General features: G+C 44.3%; 1 protein-coding gene across 1 annotated transcript in view; it reads left to right on the forward strand.

Moving 5' to 3' along the window:
* Positions 1 to 629: 629 nt before the first annotated feature.
* The window catches only part of CA10 (carbonic anhydrase 10), a 543,538-nt gene continuing 516,350 nt past the window's right edge, over positions 630 to 27,817 (forward strand). Inside the window, exons 1-2 of the mRNA XM_049861343.1 lie at positions 630 to 814; positions 1,058 to 1,083. Of these exons, the coding sequence (XP_049717300.1) occupies positions 630 to 814; positions 1,058 to 1,083 (211 nt within the window). The remainder of the gene's footprint in view (positions 815 to 1,057; positions 1,084 to 27,817) is intronic.

Below are 27,817 nucleotides of genomic sequence, written 5' to 3' on the forward strand. Positions count from 1 at the left end.
TACAAAAAAAAACCACCAGACTCCTGGGTGTATTGGAGTCAGTTCAAGAATCCTGGGAGCGCTGCAGTCTAACTCCTCTGGTCCCAAGCCCGCACCGCTTAGCCTGGGTGCAGAGATCGCCAAGGGAAGACTCACTAGACTGACTGTGCTAATGAACAGTACTCTCCTAGCCCTCCTCTCTTCCACTTATCCGCCTTTTATGCGATTATTAGACCGAAGATCATACTGAAAGGAATTCTAAACACCACAAAAAAAAAGTGCAAAAATCCTATGCGAGTTATGTGTTTGTTGTGCGTGTTCATCCGCGCTTGTGCAAAATCTCCCAACGTCACAGTTTGCAATCCGGACGAGCGCACCGAGAAACCCGGTATCTTTCTAGAGACTCCCCTTACCCTTCTCTCCTTTTCTTCAGCACCTTCAAAGAGGTAGGTCTAGGGCTTTCGCAAACTGCTGCGGCAGCGATAGAGGCAACACAGATTTGCTGCAATTTTTCCTTTCCCCTAACGCTCCCAGCCCTCTTCTCAGGCGAACAGTCCCGAGCGCAGGGTTTCCTTCCAATTCCCTCAAATCCCGATTGCAAGCGGCTGACAGGGTGCAACTCCCTCTTCCCTGGCCTCAGCTAACCCGCCATGCGGCGAACCATTTCTCGGACCGCTCGGCTCCTGCTTCGGCCTCGGTGGTGGGTGGTGCTCGCACCGCCCCCACCTTCCCCTGGGGCGCTGGAGAACCGCGCGCTGGGCAAGTGTGTTTGTGCGCGCGCGCGGGTTTGGTGGGGCAATCTCCTGTGCGAGCTGCTGAGTGTCGCTGGCGGAGAGTATCCTGGAGCCTAGCAAAAGCCTCCAAAGCACTAGAGCCTCCCGAAAGAATAAGAGAGAAATAAGAAGGGAAGGTCGTTCCCCCAAAGGCTGAGCTTTCAATAGTCCCGGATCCTCCTGGAGCTGGGCGGAGGTGCAGTTGGCAGCGGCCACTACCAGCACCGAGACTTGGAAAGACGCTTTTTCCCCTTGCGGGAGGAGGGAGGTGAGGGACTTGCAGGCGAGACTTAAACCTGGTCTAGGAGCCGGCGGAGTGGAGAACTCGGGGGTAAGTAGTGTTCTGGCACTGGAACGGAAAGGGGGAAGGAGGGCGCAGGAGAGGGACAAAAGGGAGAGGGCAGGGAATGAATTATGCAAAAAAAAAAAAAAAAAAAATCCCCCATCTTCCGCAGCGGAGGGAGAGCGCAGCACAGCACTCCCAGGCTGAGTCCCGCCCGGGTCTCTCGCGCCAAATCGGCGGGCGCGAAGTTCTAAGGAGAGGAGAAACTCGAGGATCTTGGAGGCTGGCAGAGGCGGCCCGGGCGGGGCGGGGCGCGAAGTCTGCCGCCCGGGGCTGGGGCCGAGGCGGCGGCCGTGGGGGCTGGAGCGCCGACGCACAGCCCTCCTCCTCCCGATGGCGGGGTTAAGCCTCACCTCCCCACCCCGGCCTCCGGCCCCCGCCCCCCGGGCGCCGGGCGGCGGGGCTGATGCTGGGTCCCCCGCGGCTGAGGCGGCGGCGGCGGCGGCGGCGGCGAGGACGCTCACCTGGCCGAGCCTCCCCCTCCTTCTTCCCTCCTTCCCGCCCCCACCTGCCCTCCTCCTCCCTTCCGAATCGGGAAGCGTCGGGATCCGTAGGCGAGGAAATAACGACCCCTGCAGTTGCATTGCGGAAAATCGCGGCGGCGGCGGCGACAGCGGCGCTAGTTGCGGGCAAAGGAAGCGAGGGAGCTGGGGGTTCCAGGACGCCCAGAAAAACAGCCGAGGAGCGGAAAGAGCGCGCGCGCGCGAAGTGGGGAGCCCGCGGGCCCCGACGCGCCCCAGTGCCTGGCACCCAGCCGTTGCCGCTCCTGGTCAGGACGCGCAGTCCAAGCCAGGCTCGGAGGCAGCGGGCTGCGCGCGGACTCGAGGAGCAGGGAGGGTCGGTGGAGCTGCTGGCGGCCGGCGGGTTCGGGCAATAATTCCTGCCTCTCTCTCTCTCTCTCTCTGTCTCCCTGTCTGCTGTGTCTGCTCCTCCCCCCGCCCCCCGGAAGCAGGAGGAGAACGGCCCCGGAGCAGAGCAGCCACCCTGTGACCATGCCCCGGTGAGGGGGGCGGACTTCGAGGGCAACTTGGCGCGGACTGCCTGGGCTTAGCAGCGACCGGGGAGCTGCCGGGGGCCCGGAACTGCACGGCGTGGCCTGGCGGGGGGGCTATCGTCTATGTCTTCTTGGGGCGCCAGGAGGATCGGGGTCTCGCTTGTGCAGGAAGAGCCCAGCGCTGGTGGCTTCAGGTGGCTGCCACCGCCGCTGCTAGTGCTGTTTCCGCCGCTCGTGCGAAGAGCAGAGACGGGCGAGTGGGGAGACCTCCTGGGCAGCGAGGCATCGGACATGTGTCAGCACATCTGGGGCGCACATCTGTCGAGCCCGAGGGGAGATTTGCTGGAACAATTCAAACTGCGATATTGATCTTGGGGGCGACTGTCCCTGGCTGGCTGTCGGGTGGGAGTGCGAGTGTGCGCTCGGGAGAGTGTGCGTGTGTGTATGTGTGTGCGCCGTGTCGGGTTCCCCCCTTCCCCCCCTGTTTTCCCGTCGAGTGATGCACTTGGAATGAGAATCAGAGGATGGAAATAGTCTGGGAGGTGCTTTTTCTTCTTCAAGCCAATTTCATCGTCTGCATATCAGGTACGGGACGCGCTGGAGTCGCGGACGGGTTTGGGGTGTGCTGTGGTGTCTGCAATGTACGGGGTTTTATTGTTTGTAGACGCTCGAGTAGCCTCGTGGGGCGGGAGGGGAGGGGAGAGGAGGGGAGGTGACAGAGACCCTTCCAGCTCTGTGAGTTTGCCGCCTTCAGAATTAAAAACCTGAGCCGAAGGGGTGTGTATGAGTGTGTGTGTGTGTGTGTGTGCGCGCGCGCGCGCGCGGGCTTGTTGTGAGGTAGGATCTGTGTGGACTCCAGGGAGGGAGAAGGGATGGGAATGAGAAAGACGAGGCAGATGGGTGTTGATTTTCAGCTGCTTTCCTGGCTGAGAACTCTGGCGCCGAAATATGAGCCTTGGCAACCCCCACCCTCATCCCTTGGCTTTCAAAGTTCCCCAACTCCGTGGCTCTCAACTGCCAAAATGGACGCAGAGCCCTGCCCCGGTGTCTAGGCATTTGCAAGAGACTGCGGGAGGATGCGGGACTGGAGAGTACCAGCAAGGACCAGGGGGATAAATGTCCTTCCAAGCCTTCCCCACACACATCAGGACCGTCTGAAACCTAGTAGCACACCCTCTTCACCCCAAATAAGAGAACTATCCATCTGAAACAACACTGTCATAAATACCATTTTAGATCATGGCCTTTCTTAAATTCCCAGAGGCAAGGGTGTACTGGCTCAGGTTCACAGATCTCAGGCTCTTGTGCTAGCCTGTGGTTGTAGGGACGGATGGGAACCCAGGGCATTGAGGTGAATGAGATAGGGATTGTGCAGTGCCCGTGCCGGTGAGTCTGTGTTGGAAGGGATTCTGATTTCAGAGCAGTGTCTTTGTGGATGCAGGAAGTTGGGGGGGTGCGCGGGCATGAGCAGTGAGGGGAAGCCTGGGACAGCAGTATTCCCCCAGTTCAATTCAGTGGCTCCTCCCATTAACAGTGCCCACCCCACTTTTCTTCACGCCTGCCATTTAAGCACCCAGACTAAAGCCCGTCTGCAGCATTCCCCTCTGCCCGCATTCCCACTGCAGAATTGGGGACTCAGCCAACTTCCCGTGAAGTCACCAGAAGAGGAGAGCCGTGCCCCTTGGAGCAGACACATTTGAACAGCATTAGGGTGGAGAGAGGTGGTTCCTGACTCTTTAGCCCTGCCACTCCCCACCCCCTAAAAAAAAAAAAAAAAAAAAAGAGACAGCCCTAATTCTGCCTATTAAAAACCCTTGTCCTATCCCTATCCTTGCCCTCAACCCAGCCTGACACACAGCTGTTTGTTGGGCAGGAATGGGGAATCTGTTACCTGAAATCATTCTGTTTGGGGCTTGGCCACCCTATTAAGATACTTGCCTCTTGTAATATTTTAGTCAGAGATGCTGTGTACCTAGCAGAGAGAAAAAGTGCCCTGAGATAACCCCAGCTCTTCTAGAGGGACCCCCTTTTTTTAAGGGGGAAAATTCCTAGGTGATTTATGAAGTACGTCCAGGGATGTACTGGGTGGTATCTCACTTGTCTCATTTTTGCATCTTTCTACTCTATGCCTATTCCAAACTCTTGTTCCAGAATATTTCACAAGTTACAAAATAGCCTTTTGCTACATCTCTCCACCCTTATAGTTTTTTTTTTTTTTCAACAGACACAGCCATCTGAGCCCCTTTAAGATTTACGAAGGGTTAGTGTTCATGGCTCTGGATTCCCCCTCCAGCATCCCCTTTGCCCCCAACCCTATTCTGCATTCAATCAGGGAGCGACATGGGGAGCCAGCTGAAAAAGGGTCTGTTCTTAGCCTCTAAAAGAGGCATTCATGGGATACCTGCCACAGCTATATTTGATTTGGTGTATCGGCAACTAAATTATTTAAATAGAAGCAGTTGGAGGGGGTTACTTCCAACCCAGTAGGGGTGCTATGGAGTATGCATGTGGCGTTTTGCATGTATTTACTAAATGATCATCATTGCTGTGTAATGAGGGGATGAAAGTGTAAGCAAAGTTGCTAGCTCTTTGCTAAACACAGAAAACTAGGTTAACGTTCCAATTGCCTCGGTAGGAGCTGCGTTCATTTGCCCTTTATGAAGACATTTGGGCAGAGATGCAGCCTTACGGACTCTGTATTTATGCACCCATAGACTTAACTTGAAAAGCCCATTCTTCCTCTGTGGCTAAGGTGCCTTCCCCCCTCTGTAAGCAGAATGCCTCATCCAGAGATGCCAGTGTGTGTCAGAATTACGATAAGTAGTATAATTATGACTCAGAGTTGCCACAGTTTGGGGGACTCGGACTCCTTCTCTTCCCCACCTGACAGCCTGAGGAGAGGGGAATGCAGAGAGCTAAGGTTGAGTTAACTGTGTCTCCAGGAGAGTTTAGTGGGCCTTTCATTTCTGTAGTTTCCATGATTTGCAGTTTTAATTTACTCCTGACTGAGCTTTAGCAAAAGGAACATAATGTTGTGTTCATAGACCCTACTAAATCTTTAAACTAAACAAAAATAAAAACAAACCATCTCTCTACTATCCTGGCATATAGAGCCTTACCCAATAAATGTGTGCGAATGTCTACCGGTGCATTGGTAGGGATGCCTTTATTACCGAGAAACTCCAGGCTAGACAAGGCCAGCAAAAGTCTGCAGTATAAACAGAGTGCAGAAGGAAAATGTTGGGAGTAGATTTAGCCTCTGAAAGGTATATCAGCTGAATTTCACTGGGGTGGCATTTGCTTTCAGAAACAATTTGCTTTGTAGCTTAGTATATTTTAACCAGAGGCCCCTCCCCACACCATAACGCATCCCCCAAATTAAAAGAATACCCAAGAAGCTTTCTGCCTGGACCTGTTTGAATATATTGCTTAAACTACAGAGACCTGGGCTTGGCATATTTGATAGCTCTGCACTGATAATTTGGTTGTGATGAAGCTGTCACCCTGTGGGACTGGGGTTCTACTTAGCCAGGCTTAGCTAGCTGCTGAATGAGTAGCGTGTGTGTGTTCCATTTGAGAGATCACATCAGTTTTGGCTACTTAATGGCAACATAACTAGGCTGAAAAGAGAAGGCAATGACCTGGGACTTCTGGCTCCACATTAAACTCAAATCTCATTTTACTGGAAATGCATGGCACCCAGGCTCTGTGAAAGGACCAGAGAGAGAGAGACAGAGAGGCGTGCGTGAGTGCATCAGGATGATTTTTCTCTGTTGTAGCAAGAACACCATTCCCTTCCTACAAAAGCAGCTCAGATCAGCGAGAACGAATGCTTCACACAAGGGGAGAATTTCATGGTCAAAAGACAGCTGTCTGATTTAATTTACATGATACTTCATTAAAAAAAAAATTTTTTTTTGTACCTCCCCCTTATATAAATTTTCTTCTTTGTTATTTTATTCATAATAACAGCGGCAATCACAATTTGAATTATGTATTGCTTTCATATATTTTACATGGTATTGCACATATTCTAAGTCATTTGTTTTTAAAATTTGTGGGGTGATTTTTATAGATGCGGCAAACCAAAACCCACAGACATGGCAGCCTAGAAGACCCATACCCAGGTTTAACTGAGTCAAAATTCAGTATATCCTTTTTGGTTCAAGATTTCTTTCAAATGTTTTTATTCTCTTTTTTACTTTGCTATCTCCAAATGAAAGAATACGTTTTGCTAACTGTGTGTAAGCCTTAGAGGATTTAGAAGTTTAGGGTGATGGTGGTTTAAAGCTAGAATTAAGGTAGGCTCTGAGTTGTAGATGACCCCGTCAATCAAATGGATGAGGGTGTTTTGCTCCCAACGTCCTGTGACCGGCAACCAAAGGATGTTTCATGCATTATTTTCCTAACTGTAAGATTTAAACGGTTTAACTTCAGTTTCGTTACGTAACTGGTGTAATAGTACATACCCCACAAGTTTGTTTTATATGAATTGAATGAGATCATGTGTCTGATGCATCTCACTTAGCACAGTATTTGGTACATAGTCAGCTTGCAATAATGTTATTTTATGTCCCCTACAAATCAGACTGTAGGTTTGTGAGTTCGTGGTAGAGCTTTTACCTTCTTTTCCAGTCAACTTGTTTAAAAGCAAAATTAACAGAAGATAATCATCAGCGGGGGCATTTTATAACACTGAGCACAAATCCCATTGCCAACAAGGCCTTGGTTAAACGATTTTGAAAATGTCTCTTAATTTTCCTCCTTAGGCAAACAAGACAGGTAGCATTAGGCTTTGGTACAGTCATGAGTGTAACCCACCTTCCCTGAGAGCTTAATCTTGGATTGAGGCTTGGGAAGTTTAATAAGTCATCTGAAAACAGGGTAGTGCTTACCATTGAAAGCATCAGCGGAATTTCCTCTTTGTGCTTATGTATTCTACCTTAGTGTAAACCAAATATGAAAATGCTTCCAAAGTGATAAACTGCATATGCTGTCAATATGGCTTGAAATTAGAAAATGCCCCTAAATAAGAAAGGATGCCCCTCAACAAAATGCTTATCTGATTATTTCATAGCAATAAGACTTGTCTAAATCCAGTTTCCCATATGATGTCATATACCCTGGTCACTGAATAGTACCATCATCATAGAGGAGGCTCTCCTAGCAGTGAATCAAGAGAGACTTCTGAGGTAATATAAAATCCCAGGGGAGAAAAGAAACATCAATGTGGAGAAACATCCTTTTGGGTGGGAATGAGTGGTTTGATGGCCATTCTGGTCAGTCTGTACCTAACATTCCAACTTTTCACCTGACTTACACAACATATACTTGAGCCTGGGATTTAGGTCAGGAAGAGATCTAGGTACCAAAAATGTATAGTAGCAGGCCATTGTAGAAGGAGTATGGAAGTTAGAAGACGTGTAATGTAACTCTACCTTAATTAGCTATATGACTTTGGGGAATTCTCTTAGCCTCTTAGAGTCTCAATTTCCTCTTCAGTAAAATGGAAATTCTATATTTCTTTGCCCATTTCTAAGAATTGTTGAGGGAAATATTCGAGAATGGTCATGAACACTCTTCTTGCTGTATGAATGTAAAGTATTTGTGTCTTTATCATATGATGGAATCATCTATGCTAAAGTTACAGCTAAGAAAGCAGAGTTGAGACACATGTATGTAATGTAAAGTGATTAAAATAACATGAATAATGCTTAATTGTTGAGATATAGTTATACAAGTAAAGTTGTAATACATGAAATGTGCAGTATTATAAAATAGGAAGAATAGTGCTTAATTGATTGATAAAAGATACACACTTAGAAGAGAGAAATCCAGACATGAAGGGAAAGGAGGATATTAGATAGATATTGGAGGCTGGGGTGGAAGAGATGGAGGTGGCCACATAAGCAAAATGAGAGGAATAGGAATGAGTTAGATGTACAGTGAGGACTGTCCCAACTGGAATAGAAGGTTTGCTTTAAGAGATACTCGGAGGTTGGGTTGAGTCCACATAGGGAGTTGATGAATTAAGAGAATATGGAGTGTCCTAATGTAAAAAAAATAATAATAATAAAATTTTTTTTTTAATGTGTTTAATCTATTGATGATTTTTCTTTTCTCATGGATCTTTGCATTGGTTCAATGGACTGAACTTGGTGAAAAAAGTTTGTTTGAAATTCTGATGTTTTCCTGGATTTTAAATTTGTATTGCATATCTCGAACTACTGCTGTACTTTACATGGTTTGTAGTGTATTTGGGATTGTATACAGTCGATATTTGGTGAGAAGGGGGGCTTCAGCTTTCTCATCTGCTAAGTGGAAATGCTACTTACCTCCCAATGTTGTTGATCCCGCAGGGTAATTGTAAGGCTAACAAACCGCTATTTGTAATGCCTACCAAGTGTCTGAAACACAGTAAACATAGGCCAAATGATACGTACCTTATGAGAGTAGCCATGGGCTCTGGGACCAAGAGGGGCCTATGTGTGAATTCTACCCTCAGTATTCACTTTCTCTGTGGTCTTGGAAAAGCTTATTAAGTTCTCTGAGCATCACCTCCCTTATCTGTTAAACAAGTATTGGAGAAAATGTACATAAGACCCTCACTTAGTGCCTGGCTTGTAGTAGTCACTCAATGAATGGGAGCTACTCCCATGACATTGTCATCATTGTCATCAGTGATAATTGTTGTTGACACTTAGGACCTGTTTCTATAAATACCAATTAATTATTCAGTCATTTCTTTTGTTTTAAACAGGAAGAGTGTTGATGGCTGTCTTAGTCTGTGTCTAGTGCTGCTATGACAAAAATACAAGTGTGTAGCTTTCACAAACAGAAATTTATTTTCTCACACTTTACGAGGGTAGAAGTCTGAACTCAGCATTCTGGCTCTAGGAGAAGGCTCTCTTTTTCTTGCGGCTATGAAGGAAGGCCCTTTTCTCTCGAGTTTCTGCTCCTGGGTAATAGTCATGCGGCTTGGCATCTCTCTTCTCCCATCTCTGCTTCCTAGCTGGCTTGTTTAACCTCTTTTATATCTCAGAAGAGATTAACTGAAGATAACACCATACACTTATCCTACCTAATTAACATAACAAAGACAACCCATTCCCAAATGGAATTATAAGCACAGGCATAGAGGTTAAGATTTATAACACTTACTTTGGGGAACATAATTCAGTCCATAAAATTCCGCCCTTTGGCCTCCAAAAATTCATGTCCTTGCCACATGCAAAGCACATTCACCACGTCATATGATCCCAAAAGTCTTAAATCATCTCCAAGTCCCAAATCTCATCTTCTGAAACATCTGAATCAAATATGAGTGAGACTTTAGACATAGTGCATCCTGGGGCAAAATTTCTCATTTTCTATGAACCTGTGAAGTCTAGAATACAAGATATCTGCTTCCAAAGTACAGTAGTAGAGTAGGCACAAATTAGAGATTTCCATTATAAATGGGAGAAGTTAGAGGGAAAGAAGAGATAACAGGCAGTAAGCAAACCCACAACCCATAGAACAAACTACATTAGCTCTCAAGGCTTGAAAAGAATCCTCTGTTCTCTGAGACCATCTGGGCAATGGCCCTGCCCACCAGATTCTGGGTGTTGACCATGCCTTCTGGATCTTGGGTGGAGGCCAACCAGCCGTGGACTTCAGCTCTGCCTTCCAGGCCCACTGAGACAGCAACTCTGCCAGCCCCATTCTCCTAGCCCATCTGAGTGGCAACCCCATTCTTATGACGCCTGGGCATGGCAGTCCTGCCCCCTCAACTTTGGGCAGTGGCCCCATCCCCTGGCACACCTTAACAGCAGCCTGACAACCCGGAACCAGGTTGGCAAAGATCCAACTCTTTGAAACCTAAGAGGCTGTGGCCCCACCCTTTGAAATCCAAGAGACTGTGGCCACACCTTTGAAACTGAGAAGGCCCTGCTTCTCAGTGTTCCTTCCAGCAGTTCTGCTGATCTCTGAGCTGCTCCAGGGATGGTCCTTTTCTTTTCTTGGAAGACAGCAGATGTAGCTCCTTTGGCCTGTTTCCTGCCTGTAGAATTCCAAGGCAGCTTTCTTTTCCTTTCGTTCTTTCTCTGTCCTCTTCAGTCTAAACCCTGCTGTTGGAGGATGCAAGTGGGGAACGTGAAGGATTTATAGAAGAGAAGAGATTTGAACTAGGCCTGGAGGAATATGTGCTATCCCAACAAGGGAAAAGTAAAAGGCGTTCCCAAAGTGTGGTGTAATGGGCATATGGTATAGATGGGTTGGAGTAAGTAACTGGCGACAGGGATGGAAAAACAGTCTGGGGCTAATGTGAAGGGTCTTTCAGACCAAGATAAAAAAAATTATCTTTAGACCGTCTCTTTTAGTTATGAGGAGCTAAGGAAAACGACATAATTAGGTTTGTTTGCAACTTCGTAAGATGCTTTTGCGTTTTTATTTTAATAGGCAATAACTTAGAGACCTAACTTTTTGCCTTCTTTTCTTGCCAACCTTTATTCTTACTCATGAACCCTTTAAAAAAACCCTGGCCTCATAGATCAATTAGGCCGTTACGGAACATTTGGAGTGACAGACTAAAAAAAAGGACAGTTGTCCTATCTCTGGTAACACAGATTTACCCTGATCTTTGAGATCTGGTATTTTCATGTTAAACATATGCAAATGTCTTCAATTTTGTACTTGACTAATGGTAATAATGTCTTTAGCATTAGGGGAAGACTAAGAGAAATGAATCAGCCATACATGCTTTTGTGTCATAAGGATTAATTGTGTGCCGTGTAATAGATGCACTACATGACATGAAGCAGAGGCGTGAAGTACTGCAAAGCATCTTGCAGGAGTTCTCCCTTATTACGTTCCACACAATTCATCTTTGCAATAGACTGCGTGTTCACTTGGGAAAATATGTCAGTGATGTATGAAACTATCCTGTTTACCCTGTTAGTGGTCTGTTTACTGTAGAGTGGAGCCCTGGTGGTGTACTGGTTAAGAGCTTGGCTGCTAAACAAAAGGTTAGCAGTTTGAATCCACTAGCCACTCCTTGGAAATTCTATGGGGCAGTTCTACTCTATCCTGTAGGGTTGCTCTGAGTCACATTTGAATCAACGGCAGTGGGTTTGGTGGGTTTGGTTACTGTTGAGTGAACGTAGAGACCTAAATGAAGTATCTTTCTTTGTCTGTTTCATCATTCAGCGTTTATTGAGGGTGTCCTATACATCAGGTTCTGGTGATCCAATAAGGATGAGTAAGACACCAACCTTGCCCTTCAGGAACTCCTAGTCTAGTAAGAGACTAATTTTAAAAAATACATTAATGGCTACAGCAAAATGTGATAAATATTGTAATTAAAAGGGGCACTGAAAGTGTGTGGGAGATCAGAAAAGCGATGGACATCCGGCCCTTTCTGGAGGTGGGAGGGATAAAGTAGGCAGTGTCTGGTAGAGGATCCTAGGGCTGAGTCTTGAAGGATGCTAAAGAGTTAGCTTGGAGAATTGTGACTACTTGATTGGGAGGGGTGTGATGGGGAAGAGATAATCAAAGGGAACAGCATTTGCAAAGATGGGGCGATCAGATAGGATGTGGTGCATGCAAGAGACTGTCCAGAGGTCAATATGGCAACAACTAGAGTATGAAGTGGGGAAGATGAGGTTGAGGAGTAGGGCGGCTGAGGTTGAGGAGTGAGGAGGCTGAGGTTGAGGAGTGGGGCGGATGAGGTTGAGGAGTGGGGCGGCTGAGGTTGAGGAGTGGGGCGGATGAGGTTGAGGAGTGGGGCGGCTGAGGTTGAGGAGTGGGGCGGCTGAGGTTGAGGAGTGGGGCGGCTGAGGTTGAGGAGTGGGGCGGCTGAGGTTGAGGAGTGGGGCGGCTGAGGTTGAGGAGTGGGGCGGCTGAGGTTGAGGAGTGGGGCGGATGAGGTTGAGGAGTGGGGCGGTTGAGGTTGAGGAGTGGGGCGGATGAGGTTGAGGAGTGGGGCGGCTGAGGTTGAGGAGTGGGGCGGCTGAGGTTGAGGAGTGGGGCGGCTGAGGTTGAGGAGTGGGGCGGCTGAGGTTGAGGAGTGGGGCGGCTGAGGTTGAGGAGTGGGGCGGCTGAGGTTGAGGAGTGGGGCGGCTGAGGTTGAGGAGTGGGGCGGCTGAGGTTGAGGAGTGGGGCGGCTGAGGTTGAGGAGTGGGGCGGCTGAGGTTGAGGAGTGGGGAGGCTGAGGTTGAGGAGTGGGGAGGCTGAGGTTGAGGAGTGGGGAGGCTGAGGTTGAGGAGTGGGGAGGCTGAGGTTGAGGGGTGCGGAGGCTGAGGTTGAGGATGGGGAGGCTGAGGTTGAGGGGGGCGGCTGAGGTTGAGGATGGGGAGGCTGAGGTTGAGGAGTGGGGCGGCTGAGGTTGAGGAGTGGGGTGGATGAGGTTGAGATCTAAGAGTGTTCAACATTAACACCTTTCATGTAATAATAACCCATGAAACCGTTCTTGTGCCCCTCCGTGTGGGAAATGCATCCTTTTGCAGAGATGAAAGGATAGATCTAGCTTGTGCCCTTGGTGTGTTTTCAACAACAGACTAGTTCTGCCTAAAGCTTTTGGCTCTAGTCCAGTTGTGCTCCATTTGGCCCAGATCACTAGTCATTTTCCAGTGTTGTCTCCAATTCTGGGGCTTCCCAGAAGCTTTTGAGGTAACCCAGGTATAGATTACAGAGTTTATCTCCCTGCTTACACTCTAGGAAAAATAGCCAAGGCCTTAGTGGCTGACCCTGGGTTTTGCAGTGTGCCAATTATCATCTTTTTCACTTTGATTCTTAATCTTCCCTGTAACTTTTTGTAGTTTTCTTTGCATGTAACCTTAGACAAGACTTTGAAGGATTTCCAGCATGCAGGGGTTGGGGCTGGGGGCTGCGGGTGGTGAGCAGTGGTCTGGGATTGCCTTTATAACAGAGCCATAATTGCTCTTTATTAATGAGTTTGGGCTGGTAACGGGGTAGTCCGTGTTTGGGTTTGATTACATTTGCATTACGTTACCATCACCATGGCAGCATAGGGATTGTCAGTGGCGATGAAGGAGACAGCCTACAAATATCTTTCCCTCCTGATCTGGGAGAGGTGGTACCTTTGTCACAGTAAATGCAGAATTAATCTTTAACTGTGTCCAATACTTCATGCCCAGTGGCTGGAGGTGCTGGCAGGAGGAAATGAAGCCTGTGACTTTCAGGTGAGTTTTCCAGAGCCAAGTCCAGCTGGCTTCACAGTACGTTTGGCAGCAATGCCCAAGTTGGAATAAACACATTTACTGAAGGATATGAGTCAACACATTCCTCTTCCGCTGCCCCTTCTCCCCATCATACACAGGGCAACCTTCCACCCTCAAGGAAAACAATTTTGATGGTAGCACTTATTGAGCAAGCATGGATCTTTCCACTCATGAGGCTGGAATAAGAATAAATACTTCATTAAAAAAAAAAAAAAAAAAACAGTTGCCGTTGAGTGAATTTTAACTCATGACAGCCCCGTGTGTTTTGGAGTAGAACTGCCCTCCCTTGGGTTTTCAGTGACTGTGACCTTTTGGGAGTAAATTACCAGGCCTTTCTTCCAAGGTGCCTCTAGGCGAATTCAAACCACCATCCTTTCAGTTAGTAGCTGAGCTCTTAACTATTTGCACCACCCAGGGATGCCTAAATACGTCATCCAGAAAGACCAAACTCTTTGCCCATCCAGCCCATTCTGACTCGTAGTAACCCTATAGGACAGATTAGAACTGCCCCATAGAGTTTCCAAGGCAGTAATCTTTATGGAAGCAGACTGCCACACCTTTCTCCTGCAGAGCAGCTGGTGGGTCCCATCTGACCCTTGAATTAGTAGCCAAGAGCTTAACCAGTGTGCCACCAGGGCTCCTTAAATACCTTATAGGATTTTTGAAATAAAAGAAATATCTATGGAATTTTTTTTTTCTTAGTGTCTAATGTGTTCACTCATTCACTCCACATATCATAATGAATACCACCTATGAACTAACATTGCCTGGGCCAACCAGAAGATAAAATATAGTGAACAAAACAGCAGTGATCTTCGCCCTTGTAGAATGTATATGTGGTGATACACAAATATTACTTTTCCCATTGTCCAGCCCAGTGCTTGGCATTTAGAAGATGCTCAGTAATGACTGAATTAATACATAAATAAGTAACAAGAAGCAATTTAGAATGGCTTTCCTTCCTTCACTGGAGATGCGGTGGGCGCACTCTCTAAGGCTGGAAAGGTGGAGGAGGTAAAGAAAACATCCCTGCCTGCTCTCTTGCTTCTCCTACGTGTAGATCTGTGAGTGCAGAGTCAGAGAGAAACAACCTTCCCAGGGAGCAGCATATTTGATAGCTTTCTGTTTCCTTCTCAGACTCAGCTCTTTATCTTTGTTTTAAAAATCTTCATCATTTTGGGCAGCTGGAGTTGTTTAAAATGTATTTCAGCTCTGTGTGTTCTATGATACCACACAAAAAGACTTTCACTAGGACAATTAAGGATCACTGGAGGCATTGTTTCTTTCTCCATGTCATCTCTGTTCTTCTTAGAGAAGGTGGTTTAGGATTTGGTGTTTTCTCGTTGGACTCCAGCTTTGGAGAGACCAGTACTGTAGAAAGCCCACTGCCCTTTAGACACTGTAGAAACAGAAAGCTTGAGGTGAACAGCCTACCCCATCCTTCAGTTTTGGTGGAGAGCAATACAGAAAATGACTCTGGTCTCTGTGGTGCTTTCCGTCTTGTGTCAGAAAACAGCAATTCCCCTCTGCCCTTTTGTAACAGAACTGAGGTATAGCTGATCGGTTCTTCCAGGGAGGAGAGCCAGGAGCCTAGGAATTGCAAGAACAGAGTGGATTTGCTGTCCTTGGCTGCGAATTCTGCCCATAATCTCCAAGTTGATCTTTATAGCTGTGACAAAATGGTCAGGTAGTTTGTTGTTGTTGTTCGCTTGTTATTTTAGTCACAGCAAAAAAAAAAAAAAAACTATGGAAAAAGGGTCCTACTGCCAGCCTTCCGGATGTATGGAGATTATTCTGATAGCAAGTGAGGCGTCTGTGGGCATCACATTTCTATTATATGGCCTGGGTGTGAAAAGAAAAGTGTCACTTGCTACCTAAATCTTGCCATGTTATCAGCTCTAAGTCGCAGCGACTCAGATCCCTGTAGAATGAACTATAAATTGGTGACATCATTATTTTTCGTATCTGTAACAGCTTTCATGCCTGTGTTCCCACTGAGGTGGAGAGGTTCTTGGTGGCCTCTTAGTTTGTGTCCCGGAAGTGCTGTGTTGTGGATAAATGAAAGCCGCGTGCAATTTTAAGTGCGTGAGTTGGTGCAGCCTTTTATTCTGCTTTTAGAACTGCTGAAATGAGAGTTTGACTAAGCCAGGTGAAGTCTTGTAACGTGCCCCATCGAAAGATAAATGTGTTGAACGAATTAACGAAGGGGAGTTTTGTTTGCCCATCTGTTGTCTAGGGCAGTCGTGTTTACGAGAGATGCTTTTCCTTGCTTAACACTCCTTGCCGGCCAGGGAGAGTGTATGCAGACGTGTGTCAGTGTCACAAACACGTGTGATGCTGGGGTTCATTCCATCTATTTTAGTGCCAAATATAACAATAGTATCAAAGAAAATTTAGAAAAAAAGAACTGATTCCCTATAAATTTTCATTTACCAAAATTGAACTCATGAATTCTTTTTAATCTTAATATTTGCACTTTTTTTTTTTAACTTTACATTATATCATAAGTGTTTTCCCATGCTGCTTCCTAGTTATGTTAGTTTAGGTAATCCTGGATACTGTGACAGATAAACCCCACGATCTCAGTGATGTAGCCCAGTTATTTTCACATTAATTGTGCAATTGGTGCCAATGGGTGTGTGTGTGTGTGTAGGAAGGTGACAAGGAGGAAAGGGTACAAGGAGAAGAAACCTGCCCTGTGTAATGACTTGGGGGTCCCAAGGCTGATGGAGGCTCTGCTGTCTTCACAGCATGACTTCCAAAGTTGTCCTAGGCATCAACATCAGCAGATGGAGAAAAATGGCGTGGAGGATCATGGGTGGGGTTTTAATGGGCCAAGCAGGAAATCTGTGTACCTCGCTTCTGCTCAGTCACATGGCTCCATATTCCTGCAAAAGAGCTTGGGAATTGTAGGCTAGCCTTGTGCCCAGAAGCTAAGGGAAAATGGTTTGATGAACAATTAGCTGGTATCTGCCACTTCAATGTTCATAATAGTTCTATAATAGTCTATTCCTCTAAAATAGCATTATTCATATTTACCTTTTCCCTTATTTCTGAACACCTATATTGTTTCCATTTTTTTGCCTTTTTGCCATGTGTGGAATAGCTACAGATATTTTCCATTGAAGTATTTCCTAAGTCCCAGTATTGTGATTACTGGGTAAATGATGTGAAGTTTTTTATGATTTTACCATTTTGCATCCATAAATAATATATTATTGTTATTAGGTGCCATTGAGTTGTCTTCAACTCATAACGACCTTATGTATAATGAAACATTGCTTGGTCCTGTGCTGTCTTCATGATTACTGGTATGTTTTGGTCTGTTAGTACAGCTATTGTGTCATTCCATGTCACTCAGGGTTTCCCTTATTTTTGCTGACCTTGTACCTTACCAACCATGATACCCTTTTCTATGATTGTCTTTCCTGGATGGTGGGTTTAAAGTAAGCAAGCCACAGTCACAGCATTCTCAGTTCTAAGGAACATTCTGCTTGCATGTCTTCTAAGACTGATTTGTTCGTACTTCTGGTAGTTCATAGTATATTCAGCATTTTTCATCAACACTACAGTCCAAGTGCATCAGTTCTTCTTCTGTCTTCCTTTTTCACTGTCCAGCTTTCACAAGCATATGAACCCGTTGCCACTGAGTCAGTTCCCACTCATAGCGACCCTGTGGAACAGAGGAGAGCTGCCTTAGCTCTCAAGGACTGAGCCACCAGGGCTCCTCATGCATATGAAGAAAGTGAAAAGACCATGACTTGGGCCAGGAGCACCTTAGTCCTCAAAGTGGCATCTTTGCTTTTTAAGATTTTTAAAGAGGCCTTTTACAGCAGATTTGCCCAATGCAATATGTCATTAGATTTTTTGACTGCTACTTCTGTAGACTTTGATTATTGATCCAAATAGAATGAAATCCTTAACAACTTCAGTTTCTTCTTCATTTACCATGATATTGTTTATTGGCCCAGTTGTGAAGATACTTGTTTTCTAAAATGATTCAGAAATACCCTTGGATTCTTAGAGGGAGTTAGCAGACATGTAGAAGGGTGATTAAACTTTCAAACGTTGTTTTCAACAATGGTCCACTGCCAAAACTGATAAACAAAAAACTGAATAACCATGGGACTCAAGATCTTATTTGGTAGAGATAGGAAACGGTGTTTAAGAACAAGCAATACTTTTCTAGTTCTAAAATTTCGAAGCTTCTTATTGTCTCTAGGACATATTTTTGTAAGTTTTGTGGAAGAGAGAATCAGGTGGTTTGCTGAAAAGATCACTGAGATGGAAGTTAAGACAGTCTTTGGTGTCAAGGGAAGTCATTTTACTGCTCTGGGTTTTTTCCTGTTAAACAGGGATATTGGACTAGATAATTTCTAGGTCCTTTTCCAATTTGAAAATTTTATGGTGTTAAGAGTCTTTTCTTAGAAAATTATCCAAGTTAGCAGTTGACGTTGCACTTTTCTCATTTTTGAAATGTCGAGGCAGCAAGATTAAAGCTGTAGGAAGACCTTTGAAGACTCCGAGTGAGCAAAAATTGGCAAATTACTTTCTAGATTGGCAAGTGTAAAATAAGGCATTATGAGAGAATAACCCAAACTTTATATTTGTAGAAAGACGACCTTGTAGCTCTGCAGTAAGACCCTGGGAAAGAGTCTAGAGCTCAACATTGACTACTTCCTGAAAGCATCCATTGACAACCTTGTTGCCCATATTGTTGTTGTTAACTGCCACGGAGGCGGCCCCCGGCTCATGGCTCATGATGACCCCGTGCACAATGGAATGAAACGCTGCCCGGTCCTGCACCATCCCCGTTGCCGTGGATTGAATTGTGTCTCCCCAAATTATCTATGAACTTGGCTAGGTCCTGATTCCCAGTAGTATATGATTGTCCACCATTTCGTCATCTGATGTGATTTCCCTGTGTGTTGTAAATCCTATGACTATGCTGTAATAAGATGGATTAGCAGCAGTTATATTGACGAGATCTACAGGATTAGATAGTGCCTTAAGCCAATCTCTTTTGAGATATAAAAGAGAGAAGCAAGCAGAGAGACAGGGGGACCTCATACCACCAAGAAAGCAGTGCTGGGAGCAGAGCGTGTCCTTTGGACCTGAGGTTCCTGCACTGAGATGCTCCCAGACCAAGGGAAGACTCATGCATCACAAGGGCTTTCCTCCAGAGTCAGCAGAGAGAGGAAGCCTTCACCTGGAGCTGGGGCCCTGAATTCAGACTTCTAACCTACTGGACTGTGAGAGAATAAATTCCTCTTTGTTAAAGCCATGCATGTGTGGTATTTCTGTTATAGCAGTACTAGATAACTAAGACACCAATGAGTGGTTGCAGATTAGACTGATCTTTAGGAGAAGATTGCCAGGCCTTTCTTCCTAATCTGTTTTAGTCTGATAGCTCTGCTAAAACTTGTTCAGCATTATAGCAACACACAAGCCTCCACCTACAGACAGGTAGTGGCTATGTGTGAGGTGCATTGGCTGGGAATCAAACTCAGGTCTCCTGCATGGGAGATGAGAAGTCTACTACTGAACACCAGTGTCCACATTAGAGTCTTAGAATTTACTCTCAACTCTCTGTTGCTAGTTGTATGACCTTGGGAAGTTATTTAACATCTCTAAGTATCGGAGCCCTGGTGGCAAAGTGGTTAAGAGCTCGGCTGCTAACCAAAAGTTCGACAGTTCAAATCTCAAGTCACTCCTTGAAAACCCTATGGGGAAGTTCTAGTCTGCCTTATAGAGTCGCTGAGTCTCAGGCGACCTGAGGGCAACAGGGTTTTAACTAAGTATAAGTGTCCTCTTGTAAAATGAGTGTAATAATAACATCTCTCTTTGGAGTTAAGGGAGGTTGAAATAAAAAAAATGATGGTGCAGTGATTAAGCACTCGGCTGCTAGCCAGAAAGTCAGCAGTTGGAACCTGCCAGCTGCTCTGCGGGAGAAAGATGTGGCAGTCTGCTTCTGTGAAGGTTTATGACCTTGGAAACCCAATGGGGGCAGTTCTGCTCTGCCCTGTAGGGTCACTATGATTTGGAATTGACTCGATGGCAATGGGTTTGGTTTTGTTTGGAGCGTAGCGCTTGGCTTATAGAATGCACTCGATGGTGGTTTTTGCTATTGTTATGGCTGAGGCAAAAAAAACAAAAGGCATGTTGGGCAGAATTAGGAAGAAATTTGGCATTATCATGTCAAACACGGGAATTAAATGAGCCCATGCTTGTGAAAGGGTCTAGCACAATATGTGCACGTAGCACTAATCAGCTGAGGTTGATCTAACCTGAGTCACAAGGGGAAACCAGGCTGTTTGGGGACCTTTTACAGGTAATAAGAAGGAAGACAGTCATGTCTTTTCATAAAATGATTTTCAGAGGCAATTTATTGGGCCTGGCTCAAATTTTCCCTTAATCAATTTTTCTTTTTAAATTAATACCACATATTTGCACTTTACAACTGGGGGTTAGACTTCTGAAGACCTAGAACATAGGTATATATAGATATATGTTTATAGGGAAACCCTGGTGGCGTAGTGGTTAAGTGCTACAGCTGCTATAGGCATGTATATGTATATATATGGGCATATATTTGTTTGTGTGTCTGTATATATGTATATATATGTATTTATAAACAATTGAAAAACCAGTTGCCATCCAGTAAATTTTGACTCATGGAGCTCCCTGTGTGTCAGAGCTAGAACTCTGCTCTGTAAAGTATTCAGTGGTTGATTTTTTGGTAGTAAATCACGAGGCCTTTGTTCTGAGGTGCCTCTAGGTGAACTTGAACCTCTAACCTTTGGTTAGTAGCCAAGTGCTTAACTGTTAGCAGTCCAATGACTATTCCGCTTTGACTGTAGTAGCATAAACAGAACCCTGATTCAGGAATTTGCTCATTTCTCCTGCTTGATACGTTAGTAAATATTGGGTCATTGGCCAGAACAATTAAAAAAAAAAAACTGAGGAATTATGATCAATCTATTTATAATAAAAGATATAATAATATTTATTCTGTGTGTTCTAAGACTGTCACTTCTTATTGGAATTTGGCTACTCTATTTTCTTTCGTTGTTCAGTCTTGCCAGCTTCCCCAAGCACTAATTTGTGCACGTGGTAACAATAACCATGTTTTTTCAACTCATTTGCAACATGAAAAGATAGTTTTGATTTATGTTTCATATTCACTTGAGGAAATGACTTTTTAAATGATAATTAATGCTGGGTTATTCCTGGGATTGTGAATGGTTCTTTTTCAAACATACCTGATCTGAGAATTTCAGCAAGGGGCATAAAAGAAAAACCAACAAGAAATAGGACAGATTATAAATGCCGTACTGATGTTGAGTAAAGATGAACAAACTGTGAGCTGAGTGAGTCAGTCTCCAGGGAGCCTGGTTAGGAGCATTGCTGAGTGTTTGGTTTTTCTGAGGGATTTTCCCCACAATCATGCCAGAAGAGGCTGGATTACAGCCGAGAATGCGGAGATTAATGGCCTATTGGGACTAATCCACTGAACCCCTGTCTCTGAAATTGATTAAACTAAGAGATACAGAAGATAGACCCATACCAGCCAGCCTGATATTAGATCCCAGTGAATTAGTGAGACCTAATTTTTTAATGGCTTTCGGTACATAGAACAGAATCATGGAACCTTCGTGGAACATAGTCACTGTTTTAGTCAGGGTTCTCTAGAGAAACAGAACTAGTAAGGTATATAAAAAAAAAAAAAATTTTTTTTTAAGGTATATAGGTATGTATATATCTTAGTAGATAGTATCCCTGTTGCTGTAGAGTCAATTCCGACTGAGTAGGAGAGAGTAGAACTGCCCCATAGGGTTTCCAAGTCTGTAATCTTGACAGAAGCAGACTGCCACATCTTTCTCCCGCAGAGCAGCTGGTGGGTTAGCACTGCCTATCTTTCCATTAGCAGCTGAGCGCTTAATGACTGCACCACCAGGATTTCTTCTAGATACTATGTATATGTATACATAGAGAAAGAGAAAGAGGGAAAGATTGATATCGATTTCTTTATTTTAAGAAATTGGCTTATGAAATTGTGGGGGTTGCTAAGTCCAAAATGTGCAGGTCAGGTGACAGGTAGAGATTCCTGTAGTCTTGTGTCCTAGAATTGGTAGGTCAGGTCACAGGACGAGTGAAGAGTGGAGGAGTTCTGGCAAGATGTCTGTAGTCTGGAGGCACATACACCCTAGGGAAAACTCTCCTTTGCTCTTAAGGCGTTCAGCTGATTGGATAGGACCCATCCACATTGGGGAGGATAATCTGTTTTATTGAAGGCCAGCTGATTTAATCACATGCAACTACTTTATAACAGAGTCTAGACTAGCGTTTGATTAAACAACTGGGCACCGTAACCAAGCCAAGTGGACGCATAAAATGGACCATCATAGTCACCTTTTGCATTTGGGGTTTCTTTTATTGCGTGCTTATTAGATCCCAATATGTTGCTTGATCATTTCTTTTCTTGAAGAGAACATTTTTAAAAGATAATTTTTAAAAATATTATTACATTTTAAAATGATAACACCAATATCAGCCAATTTTAAGTAATTTAGAAAAGGGAAAAGGAAACAGATGATCTGCAAACTGTTGCCCTTAACACAACTCTTGTTAATGTTCTGGTTGCTTTCCTTCTAGGGTTTTATGTATAAGCATTTTTACTTACTTGAAATTGTATCACACTACTAGTTTTTTGACCAAAAAGTCATGTGAAATAAATACATGCCTTGTGTGTATTAAAGCAAGATGTACCTAAAATGTAGGCAAAAGCAATGTGAAAATAATTACGTAGGTAGATGGATAGATATGGCATTGGATGAAATCATAATTTGGTGCCAAATCAGTGAGTGCCATTTGGGTGAAATTTGAACAAAAATTCAATTTCCAAATCTTTAATTATAGATCCAGTGTATCTGGAAAAAACATTAAGAAGAAGATAAAAAGATGAGAAATCTCATAATTGCGGGGTGTTTTGAGCAGGAAAAACACTGGGGGAGATAATTTAGGAATCAGGTTTTTATGAAAAAAATTAATTTAATGATTAAAATACAGAAAAATGTTTAATTGCATTGAGAATCCAGGTAGCATTGATTAAGAGCACAGGAAAGACGGACCGAGATTTAAACCCATACTCTGCTTCTAGCAAACTGTATGGTTTTGGGTCAGTTACCTCTTTCTAAGTCTTAGTTTTTGAATCTGTGATACAGAGATAAAACAACCACCTCAGTGATTTTTTTTATGAGTCAAATGACATATGAAAGTAAGGCATATTATTATCTGTCAGATAATATCGGCTTAATAAGTGGGACCCTTTTTTTTTGGTATAATTATGTTCAAACATATATGATGCAGCCAGTCACACCTTCTTTGTAAAGGAGGATTTTTTGAGTTACCTGCTTTGTATTGTTGTTAGGTGCTGACGAGTTGACTCCAACTCATAGTGACCCTGTGTATAACAGAATGAAACATTGCCCAGTCATACATTTCCTCACAATACAGGTGTATTTAAGACTACTACAATAGTAGTTATTGTTGCAGCCACTGTGTCAACCTATCTTGCTAAGGGTCTTCCTCTTTCTCAATGACCCTCTACTTAGTACTAGAAGCCCAGAAACCTTCAATACATCCTAGTGACTGTAAAAAAATTTGAACTGTTGAAAATGATGTTTAAGTCTTCCATGGTATGCTATAAACCAACCTTACAAACATTGTTCCAGTTTGCTAACTCTTATGTGAACGAACCTTGCGTACACTTACCTGTACCCTGCTTCAACTGTGCTTCCTCTACCTGGTTTTCACCACCTGAATCATACCCATCACCCACATTGAGTCAGAGGGCTCCTTCTCTGTGAATGCTGTTGTAATCAGTCCAGCCCCGTGGTCTCTAGGTCCTCTACACCTATACACCCCCTGGCTCTTAGTGCTCGCACCACTGCTCATCCACCCCTACCAGATGGAAAATGCTTCATAGTCAGGAATCATCTAGCTTAGTTTCACATTCCCTCCCCACCCCTAGCACAATATGCTGGGGTTTTCCTCACCACTCTGCAATGATCATTTTTGCTCCATTCTCACAAGTAGTAAGAAGTACAGCCAGAATGCTCCTTAGACACAAGGACGGTGAGACTGCGTCTCACATACTTTGGACATGTTATCAGGAGGAACCAGTCCCTGGAGAAAGAAATCATGGATAGTAAAATAGAGGGTCAGTGAAAAAGATGAAGACCCTCAGTGAGATGGATTGACACAGTGGCTACCACAATGGGCTTAAACGTACCGATTGTGAGGGTGGTGCAGGACCGGGCAGTGTTTCGTTTCTGTTGTACATAGGGTCACTATGAGTCGGAATCGACTTGATGGCACCTAACAACAACACAAGTAATATCTGCTGATTTAAGTTTTATTTGTTCTTCCTCCACTCACCTTGGGCCAAATCTGGCCTGCTGCCTGGTTTTGTAAATAAAGTTTTATTGGAACACAGCCACGGTCATTCACTCATGTATTGCCTAAGGCTGCTTTTGCACCACAACAGCAGAGGCTGCATCACCTGCAAAGCCTAAAATATTTACTATCATTTCCTTTATAGAAAAAGTCTGCAACCCCTGACTCAGACAATTGATTTAAATGCTTCCAGTAGGTAGAAGAATAAAATGAGTCCCTGGAAGATCTATTTTCTTCAATAAATAGTTGGTTAAATTTTGGATGAAATAACCCAGAAAATTTGGGAACCTCAGAACTGTCTTGACTTTTGTGGATACCTTGGCAATTTTTACCACTCCAGCGGGATCGTTCAGCATCTACCACTGTCAGAAAAAACCAAAGAGGAAATCTCAGTTTGTGCTGATTTGGATTTATAAAACTCCCTTTGCTTGGAATAGGTCTGGTCCTCCCCAGGCAAACATTCTGGAAGAAGCCACCCTCCCTTAGGGGATGGTGTGTGCTGGGGATGGCAGCTTGGCAGGAAAGGAGCAAGCTTTTTGGGAATACTGTTCTGCTGCCAGCTCTTTGAAAAAAATAAACCTCCTCTTTTGGGAATGTGAAGGTCAGACCACATTCAGAAATAAGAACATCATCTGGAGAGACAAGCAATTTTAAGAATGACAACCTGAAAAGTCAGGCCTTTCCATCTGATGATTGAGAAAAGCCAGACATATAACCCAGGCAATGATCGGTTTCTGTGCTTGGGTAGAGAATTTTCTCCCAAATAACAAGCTGAATGAGGTTGGTGGGGCTCTGGGAAATGGGAGGTGGTTGTCCTCCCTGGACAGATGGGGACAATGAAGTCAAGCAGCATCAGCATAGACTGGCCACAGAGGGAGGGGCTCTGGCAAGGACCTAGCTGGACTGATAGGAGCTGGATCCCCAGTCTTTCTAGGCAGGGCATTTGCACTGAGAAACCCCCAAACCAGATTCCAGTGTGCTCCTTAATAGAGGGTCTTTGGGGCTCTAGAACGGAAGCTGGCAAACAGTGGCCTACAAACCAAATCAAGCCCACTGCCTATTTTTGTAAGGTTTGTTTTTGTTGTTGTCTGGTGGTGTCTGGTGAGCTGTGACTCGTAATGACCCTATGTATGACAGGATGAAATGTTGCCTGGTCCTGCGCCATCTTCACAATAGTAGGTGTGTTTGAGCCCGTTGTTGCGGCCACTGTGTCAGTCCATCTCATTGAGGGTATTCCTCTTTTTCACTGACCACCTACTTTACTACACATGATGTCCTTCTCCAGGGGTTGGTCCCTCCTGATAACATGTCCAAAGTAAGCCAGATGAAGTCTCACCATTGTCACTTCCAAGAAGCATTCTGGCGATACTTCCTCCAAGACAGATTTGTTCATTCTTCTGGCAGTCCATGGTATATTCAATATTCACCAACACCATAATAGAAATGTGTCAGTTCTTCTTTGATCTTCTCATTTTTGTAAGATTTTAAGAGCTAAGAATGGTTTTTACATTTTTAAATGGTTAAAAAACAATCAGAGGAAGAAGAGTATTTCATGACACATGAAAATTTTACGAAATTCAAATTTCCATCCATAAATACTCATAGAGCCCTGATGGTACAGTAGTTAAGAGCTCGGCTGCTAATCAAAAGGTCGGCAGTTCAAATCCACAAGCCTCTCCTTGGAAACCTTATGAGGCACTTCATCTCTGTCTATAGAGTTGCTAAGTGACTATGGAATCAACTTGATGGCAAAGGGTTTTTTGTTTTTGGTTCATAAATGAAGTTTTATTGGAACACAGCCATGTATATTTGTTTACATATTATCCGTTGTCTTTGGCAGCTTTTGCGTTATAATGGCAGAGTGAGTAGTTGTGGCAGAGACCATAGGGCCAGAAAGTCCTGTAGTATATACTCTCTGGCCCTTTATAAGTTTGCCAACCCCAGTTCTAGAGTAAAAGTAATGTAATAATTAAAAGTAGCAAGTTTATTGAAGTGCAATACACATACAATAAAATGCACCCTTTTTAAATATATTGGTTGATGAATTTTGTTAATACAGGCATGTAGCCACCACCACCATCAAGATACAGAGCATTTCCATCACCCCCAAAACTGCCCAGTGCCCTTTTGTAGTCAGTCCTTCTCCCATCTTTGGCTTCAGATAACCACAAATCTGATATTTGTCAGTAGTTATTGTTAGTTGCTGTTGACTTGGCTCCGACTTATGGAGGGAGACCTTATGTATAAACTCCTCCCCCAACCTTCAAAAAAAAAAAAAACTACCACCGAGTTGATTCTGACTCATAGCAACCCTTTAGGACAGAGTAGAACTGCACCACAGGGCTTCCAGGGAGTGCCTGGTGGATTCGAACTGCCAACCTTTTGGTTAGCAGCCTAGAAGCCGAACTCCTACCGACTGTGCCACCGGGGCTCCAACCTTGTGTATAAGGGAACAAAATGTTGCACCATCTTCATGATCATCGGTATGTTTGAGTCAATAGTAGCAGCTTTTAAATATTCTGGAGTATTTCAGATCACTAGAGACTGTGTGAAAGGAGAAAAGGTGGTAAAGGGGTGTCAATACCATATGTAGTTGACTCTGTTCTGTCATTTGATAATTCCTTAATTCACTCCAAAAACCTACTCCAAACACCTATGTAATGGTTCGTAATACTACTTGCTAACAGGCACTGTGCAAGGAGCTCTCCATGCATTATCTTATTTAATCTCTTAAATCTATGAGAGAATTATTACCCATTTCCTGTTTTATTGGAAGATAGAGGCACCCCATTTACTTGTGGAAGAGTACACGGATGTTAAGACGTAAACTAATATTTGAATTCTGATCTGCCCAAATCCAGAATTCAGCTGCCACACCACACACTTAAATTTCACTACAACCTTGCTTGGGGGTGCAATATCACCATTTTATAGAAGATGAAAGCCCGGAGAGTGGGTTAAGTGACTGGTCAAAGTCACCCAGCTACTAACTGCTAGAGTCAAGATTTGATCCAGGCTCTCCTAACTGTAAGCAGAAGCACAGAAAATATATTCAGAGAGGGATTGAAAAGTCACCCTGCTCCTACAAATGGATGGACTAAGAGGCAGGGGTGAATTGGTAGAAAGGGCAAGCAAGCTCTGGATAATGCAGAGGTGTGTGTACCAGTGAATGAAAAGCAGTCTTAAGCCAGATGTACTTTTGCTTTCTAAACTAATGGATATTCCAAGGCTCTTTAATGTGGACAATTAACGGTTGTAAAGTGCTTTGAAAAACACTGAGGAATGCATCCATGCTGACCAACATCGTAATCAAAATCCCTCATCTTTTCCCTTAATAAACAGCATTATATCTGCTTTGGTCTATTTGGATTGAAGAGAAGATGAAAATCAAATCTCAGAGGAGAGCCACGTGGGGTCTCCTCTCTTCTGCCTCAGATCTACTGTTATACAGGGTGATGTGATAAGGAAATGCTCTTGATCACTGGCCATTTGAGAAATGCAAATTAAAACCACAAGGAGATACCATCTCACCGTGACACTACTGGCACGAATCAAAAAAAAAAAAGCAGAAAATAACAAATGTTGGAGAGGCTGCAGGGAGATTGGAACTCTTATGCACTGCTGGTGGGAATGCAAAATGGTACAACCATTTTGGAAAATATGGCACTTCCTTAAAAAGCTAGAAATAGAAATACCATATGATCCAGCAGTCCCACTCCTAGGATTATATCCTAGAGAAATAAGAGCCGTCACATGAATAGACATATGTGCACACCCGTGTTCATTGTAGCATTGTTCACCATAGCAAAAAGATGGAAACAACCTAGATGCCTATCAACAGATGAATCGATAAACAAACTATGGTACAGCCACACAATGGAATAGTATGCAACGATAAAGAACAATGATGTATCTGCGAAGCATCTCACAACATGGATAAATCTGGAGGGCATTATGCAAGTGAAATAAGTCAATCACAAGAGAACAAATATTGTGTGAGATCACTACTATGAAAACTCATGAAAAGGTTTACATACAAAAAGAAACAATT

Source organism: Elephas maximus, chromosome 19, assembly GCF_024166365.1.
Source record: "Elephas maximus indicus isolate mEleMax1 chromosome 19, mEleMax1 primary haplotype, whole genome shotgun sequence".
In the NCBI taxonomy this organism is placed as follows: Eukaryota; Metazoa; Chordata; class Mammalia; order Proboscidea; family Elephantidae; genus Elephas; species Elephas maximus.